The sequence below is a fragment of the Mugil cephalus genome, chromosome 13, assembly GCF_022458985.1.
Source record: "Mugil cephalus isolate CIBA_MC_2020 chromosome 13, CIBA_Mcephalus_1.1, whole genome shotgun sequence".
In the NCBI taxonomy this organism is placed as follows: domain Eukaryota; kingdom Metazoa; phylum Chordata; class Actinopteri; order Mugiliformes; family Mugilidae; genus Mugil; species Mugil cephalus.
In genome coordinates, this window is record NC_061782.1 from 11,723,365 (window position 1) to 11,737,715 (window position 14,351).

The 14,351-nt window shown below is 41.8% G+C and overlaps 1 protein-coding gene across 1 annotated transcript in view; it reads left to right on the top strand.

The window, feature by feature from the left end:
• The window catches only part of eys (eyes shut homolog), a 165,001-nt gene that overhangs the window by 91,550 nt on the left and 59,100 nt on the right, over positions 1 to 14,351 (top strand). The window contains exons 34-39 of the mRNA XM_047602144.1: positions 154 to 367; positions 6,554 to 6,744; positions 6,880 to 6,971; positions 9,332 to 9,482; positions 9,579 to 9,691; positions 9,985 to 10,241. Coding sequence (XP_047458100.1) covers positions 154 to 367; positions 6,554 to 6,744; positions 6,880 to 6,971; positions 9,332 to 9,482; positions 9,579 to 9,691; positions 9,985 to 10,241 — 1,018 coding nt within the window. The remainder of the gene's footprint in view (positions 1 to 153; positions 368 to 6,553; positions 6,745 to 6,879; positions 6,972 to 9,331; positions 9,483 to 9,578; positions 9,692 to 9,984; positions 10,242 to 14,351) is intronic.

Here is a 14,351-nt window from a genome sequence, read left to right on the forward strand (position 1 = left end):
TCAATCACCAAAAGCTATCCCACATCATACGTGACGTATGTTTTCATTGTGCCAGTGCTCTTTATTATTCAAGCTGTAAACATTATCCTCCATTTAGCATTTCAGCGCGGAGTTGCACGACACATCTCAAGGCTGTCTACTTTACATACACAGGGGAGGAACTGCGAGCACAACTACGATGATTGCCTGCTGAATCCATGTCCAGAAGCATTTTCCTGTGTAGATGGCATCAACAAGGTCAGCTGCCTGCCTCCCGTTACGGAGCCTGTTCCCTTGGCGACTGCAGTCGGGAACATCACTCGCGGCTTCACACCCAGCCCGCTGACGCCAACACTCAGCCCCGCGCCGACCGCTGAGCCGTCCGCAGGTACGGGCCATGCTGTGCACGCATGTAAGCACTTTTAGTTGTGGAAAGCAGCTGAATAGTAGAGGTGGCTTTAATGCTATGTTTCGCTGCCCCTCAGAAGGAAATATATTCAAGGCCACTGCATTTATTTGACAGCTGTAATTGCTGGCTAGTTTCCAGATTAAGACATAAAAATGAGACGTGCCAATAAAAATTGCATTCCTACAGATTAAGTTGTCAGTTCTTTGATGCCTATAATAATCCCCCCCTCCCAAAAAAAACCTAAAGAAAATAAATGTATTTCATGTAAGCAGTTTAAAACCCAATAAGCTATAATTGTTTACTATTTAAGGTGTCAATCTTAACAATTTTCATTTAAACAAATGTCTTAAATCATTATGTGGTGCCAACTGATGTATAATTTGAAGTGTGACCTAGGACTGCTGATGTAATCACTGGATATGAAAGGACAATATTCGGAACGAATATGACATGTGATCAACCACCTAGAAGTAATCTTTCTGCCAGAGAAATGGAATCAACATGGAGCTGACCACACAAGCAGCAGTGACAATGGATCTCTGGGAATCGAGGTTCAAAAATAACAAAACAAAAAAAAAAGGCTCCAGAGGCTTAAACTAATGGTTTCTAGAAGAACTAGCCCCATCTTGATCAGTCTTAATCACCAATTACCACAAGTACAAAATCATTGTGAAAATAATATTCTTTTTGTTTAACTTCTGCAGCATTTCTTTAAAATTGTGTTCTTCCGCCTGGCTGAATTTCTTTTTTTCTGGATGAGCGGTCGTTACGTCCAATAGGCGAATACATTTGGTCGGCCGTCATCCTCTGCCTTTTATTTATCATTCCTCGTGTTAGACATTGTTGAATTGCTACTTTTTGAAGTAAAATAACTACCCATTTCTTCCACCACTGCGTATACGGATGCTGCAGCATCCTCCTGCCTGCTCTCTAAGTGCAGCCGAGCAAACTGTGAAAGACACATGAGCAACTTCAAAGGCTGCGCACAGTGAAAGAGTTTCGCCTCCATTGAAAACACCGTCCAACTTTCTGACTCGTCTGCATTTTCAGGACGGGTCTAAACACTCAGATTAATCACAGACTCGTGAATTAGGAGTGGAATCTCAACGACGGACACCTCGAATGCGGCCAACGCTTTTCCATCAAGTCATCGCCGCCCATTACTTGGCAATCGGTTCCGTTAACATTACGTGTTGACACTAAATTATTTAAACTGATAATCCATTACGGCATTTCATTTGTACCGATGGTCGTTTTTTTTTTTTTTTTTTCGACAAATTGCAAACCTACCCTTCCCTTGTCCTTCCTACCGAACATTTTTTCCAGCACAAGGTTTGCCAGTTTCGAATGACTCCCACTGAGCTGGCACTCCAAATGTGATTTTAGAGCCTTTGGAACATAGCAGGCGATGATATATAAGGCTTGATTCAGAGATTGTCCGAGTTTGTGCAGCTGCAATGGAGGAGAAAAAAGAAGCTTGTAAGAATCTATTTTTTTTTTTTTTTAGGCACTAAAGTGCATTTTCTATTTTAGTTTGAGGACAGTGATTCCAAGGAGTAATAAGTCCAATCATTATTTGGGACTATATCCTTTAACACTCCAGAGATAGACACAGAACACAATATGTTACACATTATTGGTCCTGGATTCAGTCATCTATGCGAAAGGAGGAATTCGGGACGCCGGGCAGATTGTTACTCCTTGACAGATGAGCTCTGTCTACCTTTGAAACTGCTCACAGGACTGTAAAACAGACCTATTGAACACAGACGAGCTTGAACCAATTCACTCCGACACTCTGAAAATCACTGTGGGCCAGACATAATGGAGTCTTCCCACCGCCGCACCTGATCCAGCGCTCATTCCGTGCTCCGGTCTCGGGAAGGGGTTAAAATGTACACACAGCACAGAGTGTGGGGAAAGAAACACAAAACCGGAGCGTTTACGCGTTCGAAACATGACGTTACCCTTTCACATGTAGGTGCATAATCAAAGTAAACACGTTTTAAAGTGCGAGGACCCAGAAACTCGTGAGTTTATCTAACTAGGTCACCATCTAAACACATGCAGTGCCCTTGGTGCTGCTTGAAATAGACTCAGACAGTGCTCCTTTAAACCTAAGACTGCTCCACAACCTTTGAAATAAGTCAAGTGAATTTAAACGCAGAGGGGCTAGTTAATATGGTGCACTGACATTAGAGGATACCCTCTTTTTATCCCCAGCTAAACAGAACGCTGTCGTTGTGTTAATTTTGATGCAAAAACTGTTTGTTTTTTTTCTTAAGTTTCACAGGGAAACAGCAACAAAAATAGACCTTACGAAGTGCCATTGTCGGTGCAGCTCTGAGCTCCACAGTATTTCACTCTCAGCACCGTGAGGGCAGATGAGAATCTAAGAAAGGGCATTTCTTGTGGAGGGAGGCTTACTGCCGCTAAGCCACGATCTGGTTGACTTTCCTCGGAGTGATCGCAGCAGCACAGGTGGCTCCCGTTATCTTTTGCCGCCACGTGCAGCCAAGACGAAATCACCTAAGCCCCCGATGAGTAAGAAGTTAAAATTTCGAGCATGCCGCCGCACCCCCGTCTCGGTCCAGTCACCTCGTTAACCTTCGTTTTAACGTCCCGTGTTGCTCTCGTCGACGTTTTGCTTTTTTGTTTGTAATTGAGATGACAGCGCCTGATTAGTGGGCCCATAACTACTCAGACGTATACGGTGACACAACTTTGACGGTGAGTCATAATGACATTCACGAGATACGCAGGGTTGTGAATATTCATGGAGGGGGGGAGTGGGGGTTCAGCGAGATGAGAAGAGCGCTGTCTAAATTTGTCAGCTGTAGTTTATGGCCTCCGTGCTCCCATACAGTAACTGTCAGAGCGGTGCACGGGAGTAACCGTATCAGTTATTTTTAAAGAAGCAGACAACAGAGATATAATTAGACACCAGATCTGAAAACAAACAACACTATTATATTTAGGATTTAATTCCTGTGTGTGTTCCTCTGCGGTTTAATGATATTCTACCTCTTGAACATCCTGAATGTAAGATATTTTCCTGCAAATTTTGTCGGTGCAGGATGACCTTTTGCCTTCCCACAGGGCTCTGAAATTGCAAAGGTCCAATAATGATCCTCAGCAGTATTTTATCTCTGTCCTGTGACAAGTTCAATCAGTCAGTCTATTACCTTGCCCAATAAATCAAGGGGGAAACAGGACTTACATCCTGCCTTCTTTTTTTTTTTCCTTTTTTAAACGAACGGGACATTAAGTCTATATCAATTAAATCCTGCCGTCCAAAGACTTTCCTCCTATTAATTGATCTTAAGTTCACGTTCCTCCAAATATATTTTTTCTGGAGGGATATCTCGTGGCTTAACCTGTCTGACACCCACCTACGGCCGGCGTGCTGTGAGGCGGCGCTCCACCTTTCTGTGTTACATTAAATATGACTCATATCAATTTTCTCTCCTCTTTTATGGCCACGTATTAAGGCCGTCCCTAATTAAATATGATCTGGAAGATTTATATCAAGGAATATTCCCAGTGAGACAACTTTTTATTTTTTTTTCTTCATCTTCTTCTTCTTCTTCTTTCCAGAAGAGCTTTTGAACGGAGTACAGTAATGGCAAACTCCTTGGTCAGCATTATGTTAACATTAAAAAAATATACTGATACGGTAACAGGAGATTAAAATGTGGAGGGAAAAGGCAAAGTGCAGTTTATATAGTATACATTTAAAATTTAGATTTAGCACGAGTCGTTACTTAGGGGCGAATGCATGAACAATTTGGTGTGAGAACGTAAGGTATTGGTAAAAACAGGAGACCTTTGAAGGGGAGGCTGAAGCTAACTGCTAATGAGGCATGATACTGCCTCCTGGCAGCAGCCTCAGACTGCATCAAAGACTACATCAGACTAAACAAGGCTTTAAAATTAATGAATAGCTTTGTCTCTGAGGGGTAATTTTCCATCATCAGCATTGGCAAACCCCGTTGTCAGGAGTGAAGCAGGAGACAGCGCAGCATTGTTGCCGCGCACATTTATCCTCATTAATTCACAGATCACAGTAGATCTGTTCCTGATAGTTCTCACTTTTTGTTATCGTGGGGTTTTCCTCGGGGTGTTGGTCATATTGCTCTCTTGAGAAAAACGGGGTATTTAGGTTAGCTTGTTTGCCAGATGCCCCCGAGGGGCCCACTTTCAGATCAAAAAGGGGATCTGGCCTATTAGGGCTCGACATCTAACAAATATTGATAAAGGTCTCACTTACAGCTGCCCGGTTAATCGTAGCAGCAACTTTAAAGGAGCATTGCTGATTTCTCTAGAGTAATGCGTTTTTTTTTTTTTTTTAAGTTAAGAGCACACGGACCATGGGACAGGTGCCACCAGGAAGCTTCTTTTCCTTTTAACAGGCTTCCCGGTTTGACTTTTGTGCGTCAAATTGTGCTACTTCCCCCAAATGAGAAATATATTGAGCATGAGCAGCCGCTAATACTCGCCCCCAATTGCAGCCTGACTCAGTCTTTTAAGTTGGCCTGAGTCACTACCCCCCAATAAGCTTGCGGGCAGTGAAACTTTTACTGAAATACCCCCCGTAATTGCCCATTCTCATGGATGATATAAGCCAAGTTATTCCGCTATAAAATGAGGCATGTAATAAACTTCTATGAGTATGTTCATTGCAGCCAAGGTTCCTCTCTCGCCTAATATAGCGCCATTTGCATGCTTCACAGCTTTTTGGCAAATAAGACTATTTACAGTATGACTGTACAGTGAACAGAGGGGAAAACTGCGACGTTACCAAGAGCCCTCAAATCTTCTCTTGTGCTTTGAAAATAATTTTTTTTTTCTCTCTTTGCGTTTTGCCCTTTAATCTGCTTTGTTGTGCGCTCATTTATATGTATCACATTCATGTTTCCATGATTATTTAACAGATACAGGGCACATTTAAATATTATTCAGAAGCATGAGCTCTCTTGCCGGTTTATTAGGCACTTTATGGAAAACAAATACATTCTAGTGGACGCCAATCAGCCACAACATTATGACCGGAGAAGTAAAAAAAAAAAACACATTCACCGTCTTGTTCTTCACCATCTTGTTTCGACCTGGCTTTCGTGTGGATGTTGCTTAGACATGTACCACACATCTAGACCATACCAGGCACCAGGCAATGATGCAGGCAATGATGCTTCTTGATGGCAGCAGCTATTCCTAGTAGGATGCAGCATGACGCAGACCCACAGACACACACAAAAATGGTTTAGGAACAAAAATGGCCTCTAAATTCACTAGATCCCAAACTGATCAAGTATCTGTGGGATCCGCTGAGAACATTATGTTCCCATGTCCATTATCTGATGAGTCACAACTGTTATGGAGGTACAAGGGAGACCTACACGATATTAAGAAGGTGGTCGTAATGTTCTGCTTGATCGACATGCATTAACTCAATACCACCCACTGCGGTATTGAGCAGTTGAGGCACAGGTAATAAGCACTGGAATGCAAACTATCTCCTGCTAATACTTCTCTGGACTGAATTCTTAACATTTAGGGAAAAATTTTTTAAAAATACCTTTGTATAAAAACTCTTATCTTAATGAAGGTTAACTGAGAGCTGTGTTTTCATTTTGAAGTCTTCATTTCGTGCTACTATTTAATCCCACTGCGTTGGACTGACATGTTTCTATTTTTCTGGCAGCCCCATTTTATTCAGCGGCTTAGGCAAAATATCAAAAACGCTTTTGTTTAATCCGATACGGTTTCAAACTTTATCGTCCTAAACAACAATACAATTGAATTCACACTGTTTCAGCATAAGCAGAGTATTAACAAGGGATTTAGTGCAGGACTGTTATATGACAATGCATTTGTTTTCACTCCTGTCCTTTAATGAACCAGCAAGTGTGTGTGTGTGCAACTGGAGTTACAAAAGCTGATGAGTCCATGTTAAAACCTTCCTGGCAATAAGCACCAGCCCTGCTGAGGGGTATTTTGCCACTTTGAATCTGAAATAATACGGAGTTTGCTATTCTGTATCCCAACCCGTGATCTGTCTTTGGAGGAAAGCGAATGAAAAGTTTAATTCCTTCTTTCAGTGATCGATCTGTCTCACTTTTACCATTTTCCCCAATATCCACCGTCCTGTTCTGCATTTCCTAGATTCAAGCTTCCTTCATTACTTCGGGAATTCATACCTGGAGTTTCAGGGTATTGACCTCAGCGCACTCAACAACATTACTGTGAGATTTCAAACCACAGCGGCACAGGGAACAATACTGTACGTGGACCAAGGACCCGCAAACGGTGACTTCTTTTTTATGAAACTCTTCATTCGGGATGGAATCTTACAGGTAAAGAAAATAAATAAATACAATTTATCGTGCATGTTTTTTCATGGTTGTAATTTGTTTGCTTTAAAAAAAATGCAGCTGTGTCACATAGAGCAATGTGAGAGGTCTCCACTTTGAACTTTTCAAACTTTTCAGTATGCGTTTTGCTGTAACGAAGACGACGAAGTCGCGCAGATCAGTACTTCAGTTCACGTGGACAACGGCACGGTGCACATTGTAAATATCAGGTATGTTCTTTTTGCGCTGATTCAACCTTGTGAAGCTGAAATGTTCAGACGTGTGTTGAGGTCAGTCCACATGCATACAATCTTCTGCTCCGAGCAGAAATGTTATCGATTAATTTTATAGCTTTTATATTCACATGGTGTATTTACATAGACGTCAGACCAGATGCCGTGTAATACAGCGTTTCTGCTTCAGGTAGGAATAAATTCTATTAACTAAAGTGGCACTTTCACAATGATGAGCTCCTTAGGTCCAAGTAATACAACATCTTGGCAACTCAGGTGGTATTAGCTTGATCCTCAGTTGTCCAGTCATTCCAAGTTTTTCAGATTTTATTTTTTAGGAACACGTTGTGGCCTAACTAATTCCAACGGAGGATATATAATTGTCAGGAATCAGGCTGATAATTTAGATGTTAGTACGAATGAGCAAATGGGCTCACATTTTGAAGGACTAAGACAAACGTCAGAATGTGCCTATTAAAATGCATTAGTGATCACTGGCCATGTTTTATTGGCTGTTCTAAAGTCTTCATTTGCAGTTTTTCATTACGAAAAGATTAACAAGCAAGGGCCGAGCACAAAATCAATGTTTAAATGATTTAAAGTGAGGCTGTGGCCCCTTTGGTTATATTGTTCCTAAGCCCGTGCGCGGTCTCGCTGCCAGCCCTCTCCATTATATTCTGACATGAAGAAGATTGTGGTTTGGTTTTCGAGACACCAAGTTTATTATGTATGAGCTTGAAGCTGAAACAAAGCAGCTAATGTTCAGCCTTTATCAAACGGGTTTACTCAACGGGAGAGAGTTTAGAGACGTTTTAACGTTGTGCAAAGAGGCCGTTTTCCTATTTTTACCATAAATTTAGTTACGGAAGAAAGTTTCAGATTAATCTTTAAATTTAAGTGACTGGCGTGATGGATGTAGTTTTCTGAAGATGGCATTTTAAAAGACACAGACAAAAAGTTTCGGTACTGAGGGTGTTTCTTTTGCCAAAGGTGAATAAATAAATTCCCACTGAAATGATGCTGAGTGGGAAGGTCGTCTTGTGTTTTCTTGGCAGAAAGCTACGCTGCCCTAAATATGCAAGGGGCCTATCAGGGTTAAGGTGCTACAAGGCTCCACACCTGTTATTTTTTTTATTTTTTTTTTCCCGGCAAGAAAAATACAACAGCAGTATGAATCCATCATAATGTTCCGTGCCCAACCCCTTGAGACACTGCAAGAAAGAGAGCTGTCATAACTAGAGGGTTGGGAGTGTGGAAAAATGGTTTCTGGTGTCACAAAGCAAATTCTTTGTAATTGTCTGATGGCTGAGTCCGTCCATCTTTGTCTGGTTTGACCCAGAGCTACAACACCGCGGCCATCCTCAACGTCACTGCCTAACTCATTATAGACTTTTAATATATCTTCCCGTCAAAGACGCTTTTCAATATGTTAAATAGAAACCCAGTGGGGCTGACTTCTCAAGGACAGTGAGCACAGTGCCCTCTGGCTGCTGGCCAGGCCGCTCTGGCAGACTGCTTCTAAATTAACCGCTTCTCCACGCCGGCTCCAGAGGAAGGACTTATGCAGCTCCGAGTTAGCGCCCTGAGTGTTTAGCCGGCATATGCAACAGCCCGCAAAGTACAGGCTTAACAAATCAGACTAGATTGGTTCATGGACCTCCTAACTTCCACTCTGGGAACAAGGGGTGTCGGGAGACGCCGGAGAGGGGACTGTGCATCTGTGGCCTGAGTACCCTCAAGCTGCAGACGGTTAGTCCAGAATCTGCACTTAGGTAATTATCTGCCCTCCCCTGTTGTCTCAGAGTGGAGAATTGGTTTTTTGAAATCTATGAATGACTGTGGGGTGGGTCCAGAATAGTTGTTCGGAGACTCCTCCTACGACACCTAGAGAAAACAAGACCTCAGAAAAGGACTGTGAAGAAGCAAAACAATTAAGCACACTTACAGCCGATATTAAAAACCCAGCGCTCGCCTTTTCATCATTGAAGATTTCGAAATTTCATGTTGTTGTTGTTGTTGTTTTTTTAGTTTGTTTCAATTTCATAGTTAACACACATGAAATTAATGCATCCCCAGTTCAGCAGTTCCTTTCACTGGATTCATTTAAAGTTTTAATATGTCTTTGTAACGCTTTCATAAACTTACCGCAAGGATAAATTATTTTTACGCTTTTTTTCCACACTCTTCTAAAGAGGGAAAACAGATGTGCTTGAGTGAAATATTAACAATAATAATAACTGCTGCAACACATTAAATGAAAAACGGCACGACACGTGGAAAATGTTAAATTCAGTGCAGCAGCTAGTGAGCCGGTGCTTGTTGTGCATTAGACCTGAGGTGTTTCTGCTCTTTCATAGGCAACGCATGACGCCTTGCGAAGCAGAGCTAACTCTTTCAGGTCATGAGAAAATAAAAAGCACAGCTAGTAATTACTGGCTGGGACACATGATACAAAGAACGAACCACATCTTCACAGGCGGTTTGCCGCAACAATATCTTCTCAATCAGGTAAGACTGGTGATTTTTTTTTTTAAACAAAATATTCAAATTAAATGGTCAAAAAAGTTTTGTGTACAATGAATCTTTGTTTGTTTTTCACCTAAGAGAGCCAAACCATTCCACAACTTTACTGGCTGCATTGAGGTCATTGAAATTAATAAACTTAGGAGCTTCCACGCTCCCGATGCCATCGCTGGTCGCAACATAGACCAGTGCAGGTAATTTTTTATTTTTTTTGACAAAATGGGATTTCACTTAGCACACATGCAAAGCCGTCATCTTTAGAAATGTTGTATTTTAGAACGCTGTAAGACATTTCCTGTCTCCCTGGGACTGTAGTCAAAAATATGTCAACCTGGTAAATGGCTGCACTTAAAATTTACCTTTTTTTATGGATAGATCCACTTCCCGGGGATCTAGTTCATAACTTTGGCCTTAAAAGCAAATAATTTCAGTTTTAAATTGGATTTTTGCCCACTTAAAGTACTCAAACTTTGGTCCAATCCTCCAGATATGCTTTGTATGCAACGGAAGCCTCCACGAGAAGTTCCTCAAGTTTGACAACTCAATCAGCTTCCCCTGACACAGTGAGCACGACATCGCTGGGAGCTCCCACACCAGCGCCAAAGCATCCCCTGCAAGAACTCCAAGTCTGCCGTGTTGGTCTTTGCCGCAACGGAGGAACATGTCAAGAGCTGCAACTGCCTGGCGGAGATCTGCCTTCTTGCCTCTGCCCACTTCATTTTACTGGAACTTTTTGTGAGAAAGGTAGGTCTGAGGATTTTTTTTATTGCATTTAGCTGACAGTGTTAACCAGATTTTAATAACTAATACATGAAACACACACGCATTCTGTACAAAAGGCTTAAAAACCTACCGTACCGTGACCTCCGTGGTGGTATCATCGAGAGCCAGCCAACAAATTACGTTGGCTAATACATGCTGAGCCTCTTTGGCTAATAGGTTTCACTATGAGGGAGAATGGAGTCAGCTGCCTTAAGAATTGTGAGTGATTTGAATTATTCAGTATATGATTAATGAAATGAAGGATCCATATAAGCAGCTTGAACCAGTGTTGTGTGTCCATGTTCACCTCCAACGCTCACCGAGAATGAGGGAGCGACCTTGCAGCACTCGCTCAACATTCAGCTAAAGCTCTCATCCCTGTCCCAACCAAAAATATTTATTTTGTTCCAACCACTCTGACATTAATACTAAGGAGATGACGGTACTAGACACACATACTAAAGAGGTTTTCCTGTTCAGATTTTTTTTTTCCACAGTGCACTTGTAGTGGCACCTGACATCCCTTTTATTTTTTTCATTTATTTTTTTTTTACCTCTGCTGTCACGCATGATATTCTGACAGTGCAGAAAAGAGCAACCTATATTTTGCCATTGTAGTCAGTCTCTGTCAGTGACAACAGCGGTGACACTAGAATGTGGGAATTAATTGCTTGAAAGCACATGAGCTGAGACGTTTCATCACGCAATGTACGCACTGTAAGATTTTCTTTTGGACTGTCTTTGGCTTTGATTACAACATGCATTCTCCGTGGCATTGTTTTGACAAGCTTCTGCTATGTCACAAGATTTATTTCCATCCAGTGTTGTCTTAATTTTCAACAAGATCTTGTATTGATGATGGGAGAGTGACCACTGTGCGAAGTCTTCCACAGCATATCCCAAAGATTCTCAGTGGGGTTAAGGTCTGGACTCCATGTGTGAAAATTATATATTGTGCTCCCTGAACCACTCTTTCAAAGTTTGAGCTCATTAAATCCTGGTATTGTCATCTTGAAATATGCTGATCAGGGATAAAAAAAATCCATTAATGGAATAACCTGGTTATTCAGCTGACCTCATTCTTTGGACATAATGTTGCTGAACCTGGACCTGAGCAACTGCAGCAACCCCAGATCATAGCACTGCCCCCACAGGCTGGTACAGTAGACACTATGCATGACGCGTGCATCATTTCATCTGTCTCTCTTCTTACCCTGATGCCCCATCACTCTGGACAAGGGTAAATTTGGACTCATTAAACCACATGACCTTCTTCTATTGCTCCAATATTTATGCTCCCTAGACGACTGAAGCCTTTTTTTATGGTTAGCCTCACTGATTTGTGGTTGTCTTAAGGATACACAGCTGTTCAATCCCAATCCCTTTGTGAGCATTGTGTGAACATGCTCTTAATTTGCTGCTCAGTTGCAGTTAAATAACTTGTTGCCAGCTGAAAGGTAATCGCCCATGCACTAACTATCCAAAAGGAGGCTTGTACCTTTATTTTGGCCACGCAGTATTTATTATTATTCGTGGATTAAAATGGTTCTGTTAATATAAATTAAATATTTTTGGCAGATATAAATCATGCATCTGGTATCACTCCATTTGATTTTCTAGAGTGTTTCAGTTTCGGCCACAACAATGAGGAAGTTGGTCTTTTTTTGAATTTTAGAATTGGATTTTCCAAAAACTGCAGTTCCTTAAATGCCCACTTGAGGCAGTCCGTTTCTAAAGTCCCTAGTCTTATAGCAGTTTATAACCACTCAATGTATTGGGCTCTGTTTTAGTCTCTGTAGTGAATTTCACAATTGAGTTGGAATTTTTATGTAACCTTTTATGTAAGTTGTGCATTTTTAAGGGCATGGCATCTGTGCGAGTGGCACTTAGACGCCCCTCACAGGTTGCTAGCTGTCTGCCGAGGTGTGACCTGCCCGTTCCACTCATGTACCTCATCTTGCACATTTCCGAATAAGCCAGAAGTGAGACGGACTCTGGCACTGGCAAAATGGCGGAAGGAGCAACCGCTGTGAACTTCAAAACTGTGCTTCATCTTGCCGAGCATGCGGAAAAGTCAATCATAGCCTAGTTTGCTGGCAACGAAATCCACCAGTAACAACTGTGATTTCCTTTGACAAAAATCCACAGTCATCAGCTCGAAATGAGAGGCCTGTTTTTTTGCAAGTTTGGAATTATTACCAACTGTTCGTTTTTGTGTGTTGAAATCCGCCACTTTCACACAGTAAACACTTGCCATGTGAGAGAAGCCAAGGCTTAACCAGCAGAGCATGTAGGGAGGCAGAACACAGACAACAAACAATTACCTGTAATCAGAAAACCAATGTTTTGTGGGACTAAAAAAAAATTGCAACAATTTTGATTGACACTTTTTCAAGATCATCAATGTTGAGACTTTCTCACTTTTGGCTCACTTGCTCACTTTATTCAGAGGCAACTCAAGATGTCGCTCTAACAATACTTTCAGGCTTTGGTTCTAAATAAAGACCTCCGATAAATAGCAGCCACCAAATGTTGTCTGTGCTGTGGATTTAATGCCAGAGGAATAATGAGGGTGATCAAAACTCCTACTAGCGCTGGAGAGTTTCAAGAACGGAAGTCGATCTTCGCCCTTGAAACCTTGTGCACAGTTTAGACTATGACATAATCTCATATTTGCAGAACACATGTGAGCCTGACTGGGAGCTCCTCAAAGCTAATGTTAACAGTCATTAACATGACTTGAGCAGCCTGTGTGCGCAGGTGGACCCTGATTTGACTCGTCTGCTGTGCATTCTAAAAATGCTAATTTACAGGTGTTTAAGTAATGCACAGAAATGTTATTCATCTCTCCGGGCGCTGTAACAAAAACTGTGCTATTTTTAAGTTGTCACTCTCATCTGTTTTTCCTGTGGGAGACGGCCACATTGTGTAAAGCGTTACCCCCCACCCCCACACACACTGCTATGTTAAACCAGTTATTAGAGAGCCTTTGGCCAAAACCGCGGTGGAGACCGAGGAATATGATTCATTCACCGGCATGATTGTTCATTCATTTATTTCTCGCCATCTTTAGAGTTAAGAACAAAATGTAACTGGTGTGGCATAAATTTTCATCTCATGTGACTGCCACACATTAGGAATCTTAAGGCTAATTGGAAATTAATTCAGATTCAAACCTGCAATTCCACATGACATAGTAAACGGTGATATAGTAATTTCCCCTCCGCAGTACATCTGAAATGAATCAAATGTTACACTTGATTTGATTCTCAACAATCATGGAAATATGGCCTCAGCCTTTTCCTTCCATGTTCGTAAAGTAAGTAAACTCCTGCTTATTTCTCAACTTGTCACACTCATAAACTTTTCCTTTAAATGCCAGCAGTGGCCTTTTAGTGCAATTCCTGCTGAGTTCGGGGAATTGCTCCTCCTCAAAATCAGTCTGGTCTCTCAGGTTTAACAGAGTGCACCATCAAGTGAGCGCTCACCCACTGATATGCTTTGCAGCTATGCTTCTTAGCCTGCAGACCTCTGAGTCCAGGGGCTGTTTACATGCTGACATCGTCAGCAAATGTGTATCGCTGCGGCAACTTTGCTGGGTGACAACCTTGTCCTCACATCCAGTTGAATTAAGTAATAGCCACAAGAGAAGAGTGGAGCATGTCACCCCTGCTCTCGGTTAATTATAGATACGTCATACAGTGCGGTGACTAATGATGCGGACTTGTTTGTGGCCTAGATGAATCGCTGACATGTCACACTGCACGTATCAAAAAAGATCACGGTGCACACCCGTCGAAGATTTCTCTTACTCATGATTAAAGTGAGTAATACAAGCCCTAAAATGTAACAGTTGATTCATCCACATGCAATGAAGTACAGTACAAACTGACAGCACACACATGTGTGTGTGTGTGTGTGTGTGTGTGCGCGTACTTTTACAGCTATCTTTCCGAGGACCAGTTTTACAACATCAAAAAGTTTTACACCATCAGATTGAGGACATTTTGGACAGTCCTCGCTTATTTACGAGGCTGTTTGAGGGTTAAAACTCAGTTTTAGGTTAAAGGTTTCATTAGGTCATCGTTAGGG